The sequence below is a fragment of the Lepisma saccharinum genome, chromosome 13 (genome assembly GCF_977018435.1).
Source record: "Lepisma saccharinum chromosome 13, izLepSacc3.1, whole genome shotgun sequence".
Taxonomy (NCBI): Eukaryota; Metazoa; Arthropoda; class Insecta; order Zygentoma; family Lepismatidae; genus Lepisma; species Lepisma saccharinum.
In genome coordinates this window covers 76,600,905-76,620,225 of record NC_139241.1, presented here as the reverse complement: position 1 = coordinate 76,620,225, position 19,321 = coordinate 76,600,905, and the positions used below count along the sequence as shown (strand labels likewise).

Genomic DNA, 19,321 nt, shown 5'->3' with positions numbered 1-19,321 from the left:
GGCAGATGCCGCTCTATTTCGACCCCCCCCCCCCCCCGGTCATTACGCAGCAACGGAAAATTGAAAATCAATATATTCCTAACTAAAACATCAAAATATAAAATAAATAATGAGACTTCTTATGCTATTTCAATACTATTCAGCGCAAAAAAAATATCTCGCTCGATCACAGTTTTCAATAGGCTTATCACCCATCAAATCATGGCAATTTTAACACAGAAAACAATATGTATCGCATTAAGCAGCAAAAATAACAGCCTCCTCTATGCAATTTCTACAAGAACACGTGCCGGAGCCAGAGTTGAAATGATGTTGGAGCTACATAATTTATTTATTTTGAATAATTCCAAAATTATGAAATATGAACAATTTGTTGCTGCTGTTTGCTGCTCTCTTGCCAAAATGCTTTATTGGGATGCTAACACCATGACTGGCTTCCTCCTTCATGAACTCGTGCACGTTGCTTAGAATTTCCCGAGCTTGGCTATGCAAGATTTTTGATTTCAACTTCGACAAAACTGGAGGCATTATAGAATTTAACGTTCATTAGCAAACACACACTTTTACATACACACACGCAATACACGCACACAACATCAAACCGGTCAAATACTTAGTATAAAATAAAAATATGGTGCTTCCAATCCAACAAAACTCACCGCCACTTTACCTGCCTTTTCCCCTTCCATGACAGAAATAGTGCTTCATTATTACAGTTGGCAACACTAGTTACTAGCTAGCCAATAAACATGCACTGCATAAAAGAAGCAAGCACTACGCCGTGCTATATTGCCACATTAGCGTCCCTACCGAACGGTGGGAACCGCGAGCTGGAGCGCTATTCAATTGTTTTCAATAATGTTTGCGCGAGTGTGTCCAGGAATGGAATAACAATATGGCAACAATAGCGAAGGTTATCGAGCAGGGTAGAACACATGATGCTAAGAGAGAGGGAGACGAAACGAAAATTCGTTTCTACGCAACAGCAAATTTACGTGTGTGGCACTCTACCACCATCGCCATGAACACAAAACAAAAATTGGGGTGGGGTATATAAATAACATAGAGTGAAAAATAATAATAATAACAACATGTCTCGTATAACTGATTTGCCGCCCCAGCTACTATGTAAAATATTTAAACACGCAGTAAACAGAGATTGTGAGGATGTAGAGAAACTTGTAATCATAGCAAGAACAACACCGGAATTTCGCATCCCTTGTGAAATGGTTCTCAAGGACCATCTTCGGGAGATCAGCGGCCTGAGGTGCGGTGATCTCAACATTCTGCTTTCGGCTGCAGGGGAAAAATTGAACAAGAGGTTGGACAAACTGGAGGAGGCAAGGCAGGGAAGAAGATGGTACACAGTAGATTGGTACAAGTCTATGCAGGAGAGGAAAGATATCATTACGCACATCATCGCGTTTTCCAAAGCACGAACTTTCTTCCTATGTTAAAAAAATAATAATATATATACGTGTCAAAAAAAACAACTTGAAGTTGGCAATAGAAATATTTTTTTCCACACTTAGAGCACAGTTTGGTCGCACATATTCGCTTTCCCGGCACACAAGTACGACAGTGCCTTTGAAAATGTTTACTTAACACAGCAATTTGGCACGTAGGGCAATTTTTTACAGAACGCATAATGCAGAGATTTTTTGGGGGTATGTTATTTAATACCTAATGCTGTGCAATGCAAAATATAATTGTTCACTTTTTTTTAAACTATTTTCTATGACCTTATTTGGGTTTTTTTTTCGCCAAATTATATGCTTCTAGTCTCCTATACAATACAATATACGAACAATATTGTCAACAGTATCATATTTCAGCAGGTCGCTTGTCACCTAAACACTACAGCTCCCAGGTTGGCAAAATCTGACATGAAAGCAGATAATACGCTTATGCCTTATTTATATGTAATTTTCACGGACGTACAATATTGTCAACAGTATTATATTTCAGCAGGTCGCTTGTCGCCTAAACACTACAGCTCACAGGTTGGGAAAATCTGACATGAAAGTAGATAATACGCTTATGCCTTATTTATATATAATTTTCACGGGGCGTACAATATTGTCAACAGTATTATATTTGAGCAGGTCGGTTGTCGCCTAAACACTACAGCTCACAGGTTGGGAAAATCTGACATGAAAGTAGATAATACGCTTATGCCTTATTTACATATAATTTTCACGGGGCGTTCAATATTGTCAACAGTATTATATTTCAGCAGGTCGGTTGTCACCTAAACACTACAGCTCACAGGTTGGGAAAATCTGACATGAAAGCAGATAATACGCTTATGCCTTATTTATATATAATTTTCACGGGGCGTTCAATATTGTCAACAGTATTATATTTGAGCAGGTCGGTTGTCACCTAAACACTACAGCTCACAGGTTGGGAAAATCTGACATGAAAGTAGATAATACGCTTATGCCTTATTTATATATAATTTTCACGGAGCGTACAATATTGTTAAGAGCGTTAGTTTTTGTAGAGCTCTCTTTTTCCATCTTTCCTCTAAACAGTGAAGCTGTAGAAGACACAATTAGCTAACCTAGCATACGACATACCTTCCTAATTAATATGGATATTGTCACACATTCCTCTTATTTTATACTGTTGTAAATGGAAAAGATTATGTACGGTAAATGTTTTGTACATTATAGGGAAAAAATGCAAAATATCCCCCAATTTTAATTCGATCCACCTCTGAATCGAATTTTTACATATTCTCACGCCGGCACATATGTTGTTCTGTTTGCTTCTTTTACTTGCCTTGCTTAATTAACTCTCGCTAATTAGCATTTTTTGGAAGAAGTCAACTAGAACAACATATGGCGGTATGAGAAATATGCAAATCAAAGAACATTTTAGCAATATATGGGCCCTAGCAATTAGCTTCGTCGACTAAGAGTACTCCTTCAAACATCTTCAGCTAGATCGTATTACTACGCGAGGACGTTTAAAATTTTTGGGTGTTGAAAAAGTTTGACCCTACTTTTTATTTCTATTGTTTGCTAATAGATGGCGCTAATAGTACCCCCTCCCCTCCCCTCTCCCCTCTTCTCCTCTGCTGTATGACAAATAGCACAAACATAAAAATCAAGATTTTGGAGAGCAAAACATAAAATTTGCATGCATCTGATGTCGAACCGGGAACTTTTATCTTTCGGGGAGTCAACATTATTTTTTTACTCAGTCGTCATATAACATGAACACACGCAAAGATTCACATGTGCTTTTATTATTTTGTGTTCGGTAAGTACAAGTATATTCTTACATAAATTATTGTTTAATTTAATAAATTGTAAAACTCGGAGCCTGCTATACTAAAACTCCTTCTGTCTATTGAAAGCGAATGTTGCGTGCATGCGGAAATAACACAGAAAAAAAGCGGATGGAAGCAATTTAAAATCACTGGGGCAAGGTCAGTATTACGAGAGCGTAAAAACACGTGTTTTCATTCAACTTCGAAAAATAAGAATAAATGTGTGCATACAGAACACATATGCTTTCTTTTCACAGTTGTAAAAACATATAAATTGTACATGAGGTAAGTTACAGAAAGGCTCTCTCAATTAGGTACAAGTATTGTACAATTAGGTACAAATTGTTGTACAATTATTTCCCCCAGTTGCCCAGTTGGAGTTGGGGGCATAACACTGGTACTATTTGTAATCACAGTGCTTACTCATGTATTTTGTTTAATATTTTATTTCAAATTCACTGTCAGAAACTAGTGTTGCCAGTTCCTGGATGTAGGTTTACCTACTCTGTTGGTTGTCACTGTCAAGTTTTTAGTATTCGTACAGCATAAAAAGCTATAACCCCTCCCCCTCAAAAATATATACATTGTATACGCCAAGATGTCCAATAGCCTGGCAACACATCATGAAAAAACATGCCAAGAAGACCCAGTGGGTTTATAAGTCAGTGCTGCCAATTCCTATTTGTAGGTTAGCTTAGCCAGTGAAAGATCATATAGTAGAATTTTTGTAGAGTGGGTGTTTGCGAGTTCCACAATAGGTTAAGTTATATCACTTAGGATCGTAAAAAAAATTAAAAATTCGTAAAAAAAAAGATAGGTTAAGTTGTATCACGTAAGATCGTGATATACCTACCAAGTATAAATGGAAAAAATGAGTGCAGTGAAAATTTGTACTAAAACATCGCTAAACGCTAAAACATCGACAAAAAATTGTCAAAATATGTCAAAAACTTATATTCGATTGATAAAAAAAAAAAACCTACAAAATATGATCCTCAAATAATAACGTTCAAACAGTGCATAAATAAAAAAAATGATAGGTTAAGTTATATCACTTAGGATCGTAAAAAAAATTAAATAATCGTAAAAAAAGAATAGGTTAAGTTGTATCACGTAAGATCATAATATACCTACCAAGTACGAGTGGAAAAAAAATGAGTATGGTGAAAATTTGTACTAAAACATCGCTAAACGCTAAAACATCGACAAAAAATTGTCAAAGTATGTCAAAAAGTGATATTCGATTGATAAAAAAAAGGCATACCTACTAAGTACTGCGTTGAAGCGCCTAATATACACTACTGACTCCGGAAAAGTATAGCCGGTATTAGTGATTCAATTCCAATAGATATTTTCCCATACCAGTAAGTATTGGTATTCGCTCAGCCCTAAAAATAACCACTCCATATGTAACTTGCACTTCGCTTGTTCTTAATTTTCCATCGCAAATTTACTGTTTGTCAGCAATTCAAGCTATTTGAGAATTCAAACCTTTAATATAAACTTTGCAGCACGATACAATCACCATGATAGAAGCATGCTATTATTTTTATCACGATTTTACAAAGATTCTTCATCTTCATAAAAAAAACCAACACAAAATGTTCCAACAACGTAACATTATTGACAAGATCCATTGTATAAATGCTTCTTGTTTTATCAAATATATCCCATTGCTATAAGTGTAACATTAAAAAAAAAAAAAACTAAAAATAAATGCCCAACGAAGAGGTATTCTCCCAAAATGTGTCCCTTTACTGTAGAGATATATGAAAGTCACATGAAAATGACAAGAACATTGCCAAATCTTATATTTTCATTCATTTGAGACATTTTGGAGAGAAAAGACCAACCAAAAGAACTGCTAAAAAAAATAATTTAATAAAGCCTTTAAAGCCCCCCCCCCCACCATTTCCAACTCTTACTTGCAGATTCATATTTTAACTCGAGGTACAGCACTTTTAAAGTAGTAGTAATTCAAAATAGAGGAGTTTGCAAGTGGGACACCCTATATAACTAATAAGAGAAAGTTATATTAAGTTAACACAGGTAAACAAAGCAGCACCAACCTTTCCGTCAACATCTTGGAGCACAATGTTTTCTGGTTTGAGATCTCTATGAGTAATCTTCATTGTATGCAAGTATTCCACGGCACTCGCTACATCGTTCACTAACCTTCGAACCTCGTTTTCCCTCAAACCACAACAGTTTTCAGGTCGGTTTAAGATCTGGAAGAACGAAAATAAGACATCAGATTAATTATATTAAAATGGGTGTTATTAATTGGACGATCCTTGTACAATGATGTATTGACTTATTGGTAGTGATTAAAAATTGAAATTTTGGAATAAAAACTGAGCACATTTGGGGATTCCCATCCCAGGGTCATCAGGGAAATGAACAGGTAGGTTGAAAGGGGAAGGAAATGTCTGACGAGTGGCATTAGGAGTTCTTTAAATTGAGAATTCATGGTGTGTTGTGGGAAAGACAGTGAAGACAAAAAAAAAAAAAATATCATGTTGCCATGCTGCTGTAAATTTTCGTATGAACTATCTACTTCGAAGGACCACTACAAAACTTCCAGACCATATCCTAAAAGTACAGTCGTGGAGAAAATTTGCAGATACAGGGTGTTCTTGAGAAGAATTAAGTGTGATATAAGTGTACAAAAGTTCAGGTTCTGTTATAGTGAATAACAGGGATGGAAAGACAAGAAAGTTTGACCAATACCGATACGGTATAAAATTCCAGATGATCCTCGAAGAACTGGAATGGTTCACTGACCTCCTTAATACATGCATGTTACCAGTTGAATGCAATGCAAAAAAAGCTGCATATTTAGACAGTTACTTTTAAAAAGGCATGGAATGGGGATTATATACACAAAGACTATTAACAGAATGGTATAATAGTTACTAAATTATAAGATATTTGTAGATAAATCAGATCGGTCAAAATATTGGTAATTTCACAAATAAACTGATATGCCTATATCAGCTGATATCGATAGATACATATTAATATGCCCCATTCCTAGTGAACAAACAAAAAAAACTGCGGTAACTTAACAAAAATGAACTCCTTTCAAACAAACAGAAAAGAAAATAATATTTTTTTAACTGAACCCCACCACAGTTCTTTTCTGACAATTGCAAGTTTGATAACCTGCTTCACACCACTGCGATTTTGTATTTACGAGGGTCATCCAGAAAAAAACGGAACCTTTGGGTGCAAAACACAAACAACAAGTGATGTCTGCAAAAAATGTATGGTACAGAAACTACATACCTTACTCTACTTATCCACATATTCGCCATACTTATTCAAGCACTTATCAGAGCATGATACAAGTTTGTTGATATGGCCTTGTACTAAGTTGCAGCCAATGTATTCAATCATATAGTGACGAAGGAACCTTAGAAGTGCTTGACAGTATGCCTCAGCATTGATGATTGCTCCGCGTGGCGGAAAATCAATGAGTAGACACCTTTCACCAAAAGACAGTTGGCAGAACCTTTTGCGTGCTGAGTGTTTCCTCGGCCTTTTTCGGCTTGGAAGGCCAAAGAAGGTAAGGTAAGGTGCCACTCCATTGACTCGCTGCTTGGCTCAAACTTATGGGGCATATGTGGAGTGTGCTGTATACTACAGTTGAATGTTCCTTCCTTCCAGAAAGCACTTTGCTACAGCCCATGAACTTACTACATTGTTTAATACACTGGCGGCAACCGAGTACAATGACAGTATAAAGAAACTGGTATCACGCTCTCATAAGTGCTTGAATGCGTATGGCGAATATGTGGGAAAGTAGATTACGATATGTAGTTTCCATACCATGATTTTTTTGCGCACATCATTTGTCATTTGTGTTTTGCACCAAAACGTTCCATTTTCCATACATGACCATCATATTTTCCGGGCATTCGACTCAATAACAATACTTTAAAATCACAGCCTCTGCCACATACACACATGAATGCCTAAAATTCAAGTGTACCAACTGCAAACAATGCAGTGGTGTGATACTTTCTCCGTCTCGGATATCAAAACCTACTGAAGGCAATGGACCTTTGAAATTACACAAGAATAACTTGTAGAGCATTCGAGTATTCACTTGCAACTGGTCTGTTTCAGAATAATGCACACACCTGTCTCAGATCTCCCTTGGAACAGTATTCCATGCAGAGCAAAGGAAGTTCAGATCGTAAAATTTCCAAGTCCTTCGGAACGGGAACAGCCTTGACGACATTTCTGTGCGCCAGACGCTGCATTATCTCCACTTCCTTCTCCCAGCGCTCTTTGTGTTTCCGTGTCATCATGTTATCCATTCCCCACCGACATTTCTTCAGAGCTGAAATCATATACAAAAAATATTAGAGCTTATCCGATTAAAAATGCTGATGTATTTACAGGGGTAAACAAAGCTAAAAATATTCCACCCCCCATTTCTTTGCAAATACAGGTTAAGAAAGCCATGAATCCAACTAAGATAAAGCTACACATTTTGAATTGTCGCATTAAAACACTTAACTTACTAACTACCGTGCGTCCATTTCGATCTGCAGCCGAGAGATCGGGAGAAACGTGGCGGGTGGCGCTGACGGAGAAGCCGACATTTGCGGCCTGTAATGCCCGCTTATTTTTATGGACATATGCAGACATTTATATAAATATTGCAAAACGAGCGCTAACCTGTGTTATAAGAGTTGTTCAAACTGATATCCACCAAGTGCCAAGTGTGTAGACTTTCGGGGAGAAGAATAAGTTGAATAGTCTGAAACTTTCGTGCCTGTAGCTAAAGTCCTTCTGGGTCGGGCCTCGAACTTATCAGCCCCCCCCCCCCCCCCCCCCGTAACGTGAACCTTGTAGCTGGCAGCTGGCATTCCAATCCTCTTACTGACACAACACACATACACACTGCAATAACACAAACAAGTAACGGCAAGTAACCAATAATAACACTCTTGGACAGAGTACGAAATTAACACGCTCTTGGTTTACATTGCTCGCCACTATATTCAACTCTGTCGCGAAGGAACAAAAAACTCGAGCTCGGGATTTCGGATTGCAAGGAAGCTCACGAACACCATTGACTTTTAACGGTTTCGTCTACAGCGTAATCTTGATACAGTGTTGCACATTCGAAACCTCCAAACGATCCCCATCGACACAAAACTCTTTCAAGGATATAAACTTAAGCAGGACGTTACTGGTCAAAACTATGATTAAAATGTTTTATTATCTGTGGCTCTTTACATTGTTTTTTAAAGCGTATTTTTTTGTGTATATAAGGGCAAAACTTGGATGAATTACAGATGATAAATTATAACACAGGTTAGTGCTCGTTTTGCAATATTTATATAAATGTCTGCATATGTCCATAAAAATAAGCGGGCATTACAGGCCGCAAATGTTGGCATCTCCGCCAGCGCCACCCGCCACTTTTCTCCCGATCTCTCGGCTGCAGATCAAAATGGATGCACTGTACTTTAATATTGGAATAAAAATAATTAATTCTTGCACCGGAGTGGACTTCCTAAAGACAGTTTAACCAGTAACAGTATAAATAACTGATAAAATTCTGATCTCCGGGAAACGTATTTCTTCAATTTTACAGGAGAAAGTACTTACGGAACTGAGTTTCAGTACACTTTTGAAAGGTTGTGGAAGTGTTTTCTCCCATCGTTCAATTTATTTGGCCGCTAAATCATGTATTTTTCTAGATTAATCTCTCTCCGATGCACAAAAGCTGTTGCCTCTATTTCCTTCCACTATGTAAACCAGATGATGCGTGCCTTTCATGACGTAACCCCCGGTCAGTATTTCCAACCATGCATATTTGTAACTATGTTAACATTACCTAACCTAACCTAACATAACAAAGTTAACGTAACTAATGTAACCCTTTTTTTTTAACTATGTTAACCTAACCTAACCGACGAAAGTAGTTATTTTTAGGTTAGGAAGGTTGGAAACACTGCATGCCCACTGATGATAGACAACGCTAGTCAAAGATTTGCCCGCCCAAGCGAAAAAGGACCGAACAAAAATTACTCGGTATGTGCAAAATTGAAATTGTTTTCGTGAGCGAAATCCCACCTTAAAGGAACTTTAGCATAATAGGTAAGTATGAATGTGAAAAATAACAAAATAAAGTAATTTGAGACGTCTCTCGGAGATCGGAATTTTAATTAAATAACTAATCAATGCGTATCAATACATGACTGACTTTGCCATATCACTGTAGATTTTAAAATTCGGCTAGGAATATTGCAAAAATTTACAATGATATGTTTATTATTCTGACTTAATGACACAAATGATACACAAACATCAAAAAGCATATCCTGTACTCGTTATTTAAAAAAAAGGGGGGGGAATGGAAATTTCAATAAGCGAACTTCTTTAAAGTAAAAATTTTAAAGCAGCCCGTACTAGTCTACCCTTGTGCATTGGTGTCGGGATGTGGTTGATACTTTTCTAAAAAAAAAAAAACGTAATTAATGGAGAAATATTCATCATTATTACTTGGAGACAAAAACAGGCCTGGTTTTTATTATAAGATATTGTAATGAACATAGAGAAGTACCCTTGACCCTCTGTACTCCCTCAAGAAAATGAATTGTCTTGCATGGTTTATGAAGACTTTGTTGTTTTTAGCTCTGGGAAATGTGTTATTGTGAAGTAAAGTACGTCTGTTACCTTACAGTAAAGCAGAACAGTCAAAAGGCTTTGTGGAAGTGAATATAGCACCCAGCACAAACAATCTGCAACAGCAGCAATAATTTTATGTCATTAGGTTAGGATTGTTAGGTTTAAAACTCAGATATTTTCAATGTGTTCTTTTGCTATTTGAGTGTGCATGCAAATGGACTTTTACTAATAAAAAGAGATGGAAATATTAAAAAAATGCAAGTTTCTTAATTCCTTGGGCCATACTTTGGGATCAAGTATCTCCGTTACTTGTGTTTTCCGCATGCTGGGATCAATTTTATATTATGAAAAACATCGAAATCTGTACATTTTAAAGAAATTCAACATAATTCTCGAGGGGGTATAGTTGGGTCAGTGGCCCCAATTTTGCTTTCAATTTACTGTTTAGTACTATATTGCCAGAAAACATCTCTAAGTGGTTTCAAAAATGAAAAATGTGTAGAAGTGTAAATGGAGACTATTGTGAAAAAGTCTGTCAATAACATAGATTTTGATTGGTTCTGGCTTCTATGTCATTTGGAGTGAAATAAAAACTATGCCACTGTAACAATTGGTACACATGGCAAAATTCTCAGTATACATATGACTTACCTATCATCTCATCCTTGGTTTTGTGTCTCCATAGAGTGACGATACCGAACCCTCCACTGCCAAGGACTCTTTCTCGATTCCAGTTCTCAACTTCTGTTGGTTCGTCTGTGGTGCTTGCCATCTTGTCACACACACATCAAATCTGAAAGTAAGTAACATCATTCTGTGCATTAGATGATGATAACTCAATATGGTTATTAACATATACTTCCTTACATCATTCAGAAACCAATACACACCCTACAAAAAGTTTTTTTCAACTATTCAGTCTCAGAACACTGATCAAATATGTGTTTTGTCCTCATGGTTACATGAAATATTATGGTTAATAATATGTATACAAAAGTTCTCCTATATTTTTATGCATATGTTCCTTGTATGTTTTTCGTCCCCGTATATGTAAACATATACATATGTTTCTGACGTTTAAGGCATTTCTGATCATACCTTTCCTTTCTATAGTGTTACATTCCAGATTAGAAGAACTTTCCATGTAAAAGGTTAACATCAAAACAGGGAAAGTGGATTTTTAATTTAATAATCTGCCGTTTCTGCTTAATTTGGAGAACAGCATGTATTATGTTGTCTTACTTCTTATGACACTCAAACGATAGATTTCCTTTTTAAGTATTTTAAAAGTTGCTTGAGTCAGTCTTTGTAGTTGAATTTCGTTGATTTTTAAAAACGTTAGTTTCCTAAAATTTATCATCAATCATGTTTAGTTACATAATGACACTATTTACAGTATAACAAGCAGTATTTTTTTTATTTTGTACATATTTCTACTCAAAATATTTGATATTTTTGGTCCATGAAAACATAAGGTGTTGTGAGTATGAACTATGAGCTCCCCCTTTCAGTACATATACTTTGTTCACGTGTGCTTCTCCTTTGAAAATGTTATGAGTTAAGAGTAACATCAAAGTATGTTTTTTAAATTAACTTTATGCACATATCTGCTAATCGGGACTGGACCTACAGTTTAAAGTGGAACCCGAAACACTATGTACCTCCACCGGGTATCAAAGCGGTGTAACGCTAGAGTACCTGTTTGATCTCGGGAGAACACCTCTCACTTGTTTATTTCGTCATTTTTAACATTTGTATTTAGCTTTGTGCATTGCGAAACATTGTTTAAGGTGGGATTTTGCTTCTCTCGTGGAAATAATTTCAATTTTTCACATTACGAGTGTTTATTGTTCTTCCTTCTTTCGCTTCCGTAAGACACAATATGGCGGGCACAGCTTGGCACGTCGTGCATCATCAGTGGGTATGCAGTGTTTCCAACCTTCGTAACCGAAAAATACCTGAATAGCCCCAGAAACCATTGAAGGATAGCCCCAGAAACCATTGACGGATAGCCCCAGAAACCATTTACGGATAGCCCCACGAACCATTTCCGGCAATGTTAGGCAAGCATAGTTAAAATTTTGTTCGTAAAACAATGCTATACAGCTTTAAAAAAAAAAAATCACCTTCACTTCTTGCAAAACAACGACGTGGTTGGAAACACTGACAGGGGGTTACGTCATCAAACGTACGGAACAACGACGTAGAGGAAGAACGGCAATTGTGCGTCGGAGATATATTTCTCTTCGAAAATACATGAATTCCCGGTCAAATAGATTCAACGATGAAAGAAAATACCTCGACGATCTTTGAAAATGCTACAGAAACTCATTTCCGTAAGTAGTTTCTTCTGTAAAATTGAAGAAATCCGTTCTCCCAAGATCAAACAGTTACCTAAAACTTGACGTGCTAGAGTTACTGTCATCCGTCACAAGATAAAAACAACGCAAAACAGGGTGTTGACCGGATTGGGGAAATCCACATCCTTTTGACGCTCAGTCATAAATGTAGATTGTGATTTCTAGAAGTTCGCTCTGATGACCTTAGAATAAATATACATGTACAAAATGCTATATATTTATTAATAAAAAGAAAATTAGAAACGGACAATATACATATTCAATAAAAATACTCACTGTAAACAAGTTTTCGACAAGCAGATGCAGAAAAACTGGTCGACAGTATATGTTGTGAAGTTTTATGCTCAACTTCAATATTCCACAGCTTAAATACTACACGTTGTATTATTCTTTACATTATCCCACTTGTGTTGATGAAAATAAAACCTTCACATGAAAATTATATACACTGTAACAATCAAAACAATTAAGTTTCGGTTCCTTCCGAGCACTGGAAGGGAGACACTCCAGTTACTTAATGGGTACGTACTCAACGAACACTCTTCCTGGTGATGACGTTTCCTTATTGGATTATCTGATGTCTAACTAATCCTCAATATTAGCATATAGATTATGTACTTTAAGTAGAGAAATGCACAGCGTATTGTTCATGTTCACATGCATTAATTTTCGACTTTTGTGAAGTAAAGTAAGGCATTTTTATCTAAACAGTGTTGACACAAAAAAATAATCAATAAAATACATTTTCAATATGAAATTCTGGCGTTCCGGTCGTGGCTAGAGAGCTGGGGGGGGGGGGGGGGTGCAGGGCAAGCATCCTGATCCTGAGCAGGGGTGCCCACAGAAGGAATTAATGATGCGCCTGCGTCATGGGAATCTTTGGAGGGGACAAGATTTTACACCAATCGACATTTCCACTCTTTTTTTTCAGCAGTTTTAAAAACTACACCCTGGAAAAATGATCCCTGCAAGTTATCGCGTTTCTCTGCATTCAGTTTAAGGCAAAAACGAGAATTCCAAAGTTGCGAGGCTAGCGTTGCGCTGAAAACACGCCCCGCCATGTTAATACGTCACTGCTTAGAGAGAGCTCGTTTGTCGTCTGTTTCGAGCGTCCAGTGTACTGGGAGGTAGCCACGGCGGAGAGCCAACGTGTGCAGCAGTTTTACAAATCTGTACAGATTTAAATAATGGAAGAAGGAGCGATAGTGGAAGGGAAAGTTATGCTTTGTAATGATCATACTTCTATTAAATATCCCTGTTGCTTACGTGCAAGATAAATGAAATGGTTCTGCCAGGTTCTGCTGCGTGTGTGTTCTCAGGTCATGCGAAAAATATTGCTTGTAAAATTTATTTATTACTGACCAAATTTTCAAAAATATATTTTAAACTTATTTATCGCAATTTACCGTTAACTATGTAGTACAAAATAAGAATTTTCACATTCTTCACTTTATTTATAAAGCATATTTTACTTTCTTTTCCATATAGCAATTTCAGTTTGTGTTTCATTTCTGTTACGCAAATTATGATCAAATATTTTTGTGAAGACAAGAGAAAATACATTGAGAAGATTACATCAGTTGCACAGTACATAGCAATACTTAGTTTATGTATAATTATTACAAGGAAATATTGTGTATAACATTATATCCCATTCTGAAATGGTACGATACATTTTGAATTCTGTACTGCGAAGAAAGGCCTGCTCATCCCTTTACCGGAACGCATTAATTGGTTGGTTCACAACTTCACCACTAGGGATTCTATCGAGACGAGAGATGAAAGTTGAGAGTTGTAAATGTCTGTCTCGTGTTTATTTGTAAATGTCTCGTTGACAGTCTCGTCTCCATTTATAAACATCCGTCTCGTTTCTCGTCTCAAGTCTGAAAAATATAGAATTTACAACGTATGCAAAGGGTTATCGTACAAACTTTCACAGTGCATAGCGATTATAAAGACAAAAAAACCTTTTCTTAATGTTTTTTTTTTGTTTGTTTGACTCCTCGTTTCAACGCTACGAACCCTCGAAAACTAGATATTATCCTGCTTATATGTGCAAACCAAACACGCCGATTCAGAATTACCACGAATGAACTGACATTGTAATTATTATACACAAAATTCATGATTTATCTGAGGAAGTCGCATGTTCCAGGTTTGACTCTCGACCTGGGCATGACTGTTCTTTTGTGAATGTCCTTTCATTGAAGTGGAAATTGTTACGTTGGGAGATGTTTCCCGCTTCAGTAGTGTAATTGATGATATTATAAAGCCGAGAAAGTACGAGGTATTTTGACTGAATAGAAATACTTAAAACTAAGGCAAAATGTCTATAAAATCTTATTGCTACTGTGTATAACCTACGATTTTTGTAAAAAAAGCTCCTGAGAAAGTACGACCCCCCTCAGATTGATGTGGCTAAACCTGAATTTGCTAAATTGTTGTTTATAAGTTTGTTAAAAATATGCTTTTCTCGATACTGTTTTGGCCACACTTAAAACTAAGCCAAGATGTTCTTAAGAGCTTATTGCTTTTAATATAATATTCTGTAAAGTATAATCTTATATACACATACACATACACATAGAAGTCTACTTCTGGTCTACTTCTATTGCATCATATTGTGCAACAAATTATTATTCAATACTATCCAACAAAATTATTAGGCATGTGATTGGTTGGTTATGATGTAATGCGTGTCTTCTGATTGGCTCACTGTTTCAGATGCGGTCTGAGCTTAGGCTATTTAAAGAGTTCTTGCATTACAGATCAGTTAATATTGTGAGAATAGTTGAAGTGTATAGAGGTGTTGTTCTAGTGCTCCTCATACTATAGCTCTGTTTGGTTTGATATACCGAATTTCTTATTATTTATATTAAACATATTTCTGGTATACTGAACAAGACTCTTATATATTATATAAAAGAGTCTGATATTTGATACATCCATCTTGTATTTGTTGTAATCTATTTATATTTAGAGTCTGGCTTGCTGCTGTTGCAATCTGTCCCAGCTTGTTATACATAATCAATACCGGCATTAGGTCATTGCCTTACATGCACATCACGACATGGTGGAGTAGGTCAGTGATTCTGTAGGTCAGTGCTTCTGTAGATCAATACTTATTCTACCTTCGTGCAGGTATGCTATTAGTTTTACAATTTGTCATAGTTTTATTAAGTATAAAATTTTGATTTGAATCCCAAGAAATCTGATATAATAAACCAACCTCAAAACTAATAATATTAACATACTAAATATATACAATAAATATACAAAGTACACTGCTAAAACCAATTGATATTTTATATTAAGTATAGAGTTTTAATTTAATCCCCAAGAAATCTTATATAATAAACCAATAATAAAAAATATTAACATATTAAGTATACAAAGCATATTATTAAACACAATTAATATTTTATATTAAGTATAAAGTTTTAATTTGAACCCCAAGAAATCTTATAACAAAATGCCAAATCAAAAATATTATAATCAATGCAATAAAAATATATCTAGCTCTAATTAGGCTAGGCACCAAAAGAATTGTGATCCAGAAAAATATAGAACACCCACAAAAATATGCCCAAAATGCCATAGAAAATATAGTCTGGAATATTTCTTATATAAACATAAAAATAATTGTTATGTACAGTCTTCTACTTTATCTCAGCCATCTACATCTTCATCTGGTCTAAAAAGAAAACTTGAAACACCTGTTAATCATAAACCAGCAAAGCAGCCCCGCAATGCACCTATCCATAGCAGTTTTAATGGCCAACTAAAGGATTACCGTTTTATATCAGAGCCAAGATGTGATATTAAGAATTTTTTAAACAATATAAATCCTGGTATGCAAGCTATTCTAAATGTACAAAATGGCTCTTATAAACTATCTTTCAAATTATTTACACAATATAAGAAATCAAATGGAACAAAATTTACACAGCCCCACATAACAGAAACTGTAGCTATATATTCAAATACAAATTTAGACAAAATAATAAGCAGGTTGATAGAGCAATGAAATATTAAACATTCTGAGTTTGCTGCTAAAGAATCAGGATGGAGTTTATGTGGAACTCCACACAAGTTATATATTAATATTTCTAAATTTAACCCATTACAAGGTTCTACATATGTGCCATTACCTGCCAATATTAAAAACAAAAAAGCTGTGCTTAACCTAGAAAATAATGATGAGAAATGCTTTTTGTGGTGTATTTTAGCTGCTTTGTTTCCAGTTTTAAATCATCCAAAGAGAATAAGTTATTATAAACAGCATGAACATGATTTTGATGATGCAATGGAGGGCTTAGAATATTCAATGTCTGTTCAAAATATTGATACATTTGAAAAAAAGGCCAGAGATATCAATGGTAAACCATTATCTATTAATGTATTTATTTGTTCTACTGGTGCTGGGAATTGCTTGATAGAACCTCTCAGAATTAGTACACTTAATGATGATTCTGATGTTCCGATTGATTTGCTATTAATTGAAGGGGATAGCACATATCATTACACTCTAATACGCAGTCTTGAAGCTTTAGTTAGAAAACAACTAGACAAATCTAATAGAATATTCAAGTTGTGCCGAAGATGTTTAACTGTATTTGATGGTCAAAAAATGGTAAATGGGGTTCGTGAAGAGAATGTTGAAATTGCTAAAAACAAGTTAGTTGAACATTTAAAATACTGTGGCAACCATAAACCTGTTCATATGGTTATGCCTAAGCCAAATGAAAATGCCAAATTCCAAAAATTTGAAGCTTTGTTAGAACACCCAGCATATATAGTTTGTGATTTTGAATCAAACCTCAAACCCCTTGCATTCTGCAGCCCAGATCTTGATGAATCTTCAATTACATCATACCAGTTACATGAACCTTCTAGTTTTTGTAATATAGTTATACAGAATGGTGTTGTTAGTAAACCACACTTATATATGGGACCAAATGCCATCAAAGGATTTGCACATAGAATAGAAAATGAGTGCCATGACATAGCATCTAATATCTTATTAAAATCAAAACCTATGATGTCTTTAACAGAAGAACAAATTCAAAATTTTAACAATGCAGAAAAATGCCCGGTATGTGATTTTAAATTTTCAAATACAAATATCAAGGAAAAAACACCATTCCCATACAAATGGTAAATTCTTAATGGCTCTGTGTAATAGTTGTAATATTAAGATCCAGAGACCAAAATTTATCCCAATATTTTGTCATGGTGCATCCAATTATGGTTTTCATCATCTGATCAGGTACGAGGGGTTTGACAAGCAGAATTTAAATATTTTAGCAGAAAATGATGAGAAATATATAGCTATTAGCAAAATAATTAAAGTTAATGGTGTTCCTATTCACTTAAGATTTCTTGATTCATACAGAATTTTGTCGGCTAGCTTGGCTACTCTGGCCAGTAAATTATCTGATGATCAATTTAAAATTACTTGTGACACGTTTCCAAATCAGGACTTGAAATTAATTAGGCGAAAAGGTGTATACCCATATGACTGTTACAGATTTTTCTAAATTTGATGAGTGTGCTCTGCCACCACAAAAAAAGTTCTACAGTAAACTCAGAGCATCTGGAATCACTGATGATGATTATCACCATGCCCAATTGATGTGGAACAATTTAAAATGCCAGACATTTGGTGATTATCACAAGGCTTATTTAAAACTTGATGTGACCCTCTTAGCTGATATACTGCAGGCATTCAGAAAATCTTCCATGCAAAATTATAAGCTGGATCCAATGTATTTTTACAGTGCTCCGGGCCTAGCATGGTCTGCAATGTTTTTAAACACTAAAATGCAATTGGATCTTATCCAGGATCAAGACATGTATCTGTTTATGGAACAATGTATACGAGGAGGCATGGTGCAATGTTCTCAAAGATATGCCAGAGCTAACAACAAATATATTTCTGATTATGATCCAGCACTGCCATCAAATTATATACTTTATGTGGATGCTCACAGCTTGTATGGGCATGCTATGATGGATAAACTGCCATATGCAGGGCTTGAGTGGGTTGAACATTTTAGTATTGAAAATCTTCAGGATTTTGATGACAGTAATTATGGCCTGTTCTTAGAGGTTGATCTGATAATTCCTGATAATTTACACAACAAGTTTTCTGATCTGCCCCCAAATCCTGAAGTTAAGTGTTCACCTGGCTCTAAACAAAAGAAGCTAATGATGACTCTGGAGCCAAAACAGAGTTATGTAATATATTACAAAAACCTTCAGTTCCTGATGCATCACAGTGTTCAAGTAACCAATGTTGGCAAAGTCTTGAGGTTCAGGCACTCAAGATGGTTGAATCCATATTGGTTTGAGTTGGTGTTTTAAGTCCACTTTATGCACAGTAAGGCTAACCGGGACTGGACCTACAGTTTAAAGTGGGATCCGAACCACTTGTGCCTCCACCGGGTATCGAACCCGGGACCCCTTGATTACAAGGCAATGACGCTACCACTGCGCCACGGGGGAGGCCCTGGTTGAATCCATATATTGATACGAACACCGAGCTTCGAACATGTGCAGTAAGCCAATTTGATAAAACATTGTTTAAATTAATGGTCAATTCAGTGTATGGCAAAACTATAGAAAATGTTAGAAAACATAGTGATGTTAAATTAGTTACCGACCTTAGCCGGAGCAAAAAATTGGTGGCAAAGCCTAATTTTAATTATAGAAGAATTTATGATGAAAATATGACACTTTTTAATATGAAAAAAAACAAAGATTAAGTTTGATAAACCTATTTATGTAGGGGCTGTGATATTAGAATTGGCTAAATTACATATGTTAAAACTCTATTATGATGTGTTGCAACCTTTTAATGGTGATCGTGTAAAATTGATGTACATGGACACAGATAGTTTTATTCTTGATATTCAAACAGAAGATGTTTATAAAGATATATCACAGCTTGAATTGTTTAAATATTTTGATACTAGTGAACATACAAAGATTCAACCCCACAACAAAAAGGTGCCTGGCAAGTTAAAAG

General features: G+C 35.7%; 1 protein-coding gene across 2 annotated transcripts in view; it reads right to left on the bottom strand.

The window, feature by feature from the left end:
• Window positions 1-19,321, bottom strand: part of IKKbeta (inhibitor of nuclear factor kappa B kinase subunit beta) — a 234,497-nt gene that overhangs the window by 70,518 nt on the left and 144,658 nt on the right. The window contains exons 1-4 of one of the 2 annotated variants that reach the window (XM_083134474.1): window positions 12,568-12,801; window positions 10,583-10,724; window positions 7,426-7,628; window positions 5,350-5,508 (exon numbers count right to left, since the gene is read on the bottom strand). In XM_083134474.1, the coding sequence (XP_082990600.1) occupies window positions 5,350-5,508; window positions 7,426-7,628; window positions 10,583-10,703 (483 nt within the window). In that variant the 5' untranslated portion in view covers window positions 10,704-10,724; window positions 12,568-12,801. Of the gene's footprint in view, window positions 1-5,349; window positions 5,509-7,425; window positions 7,629-10,582; window positions 10,725-12,567; window positions 12,802-19,321 lie in introns of those variants that run through there. The other variant, XM_083134475.1, reaches the window with a different exon arrangement.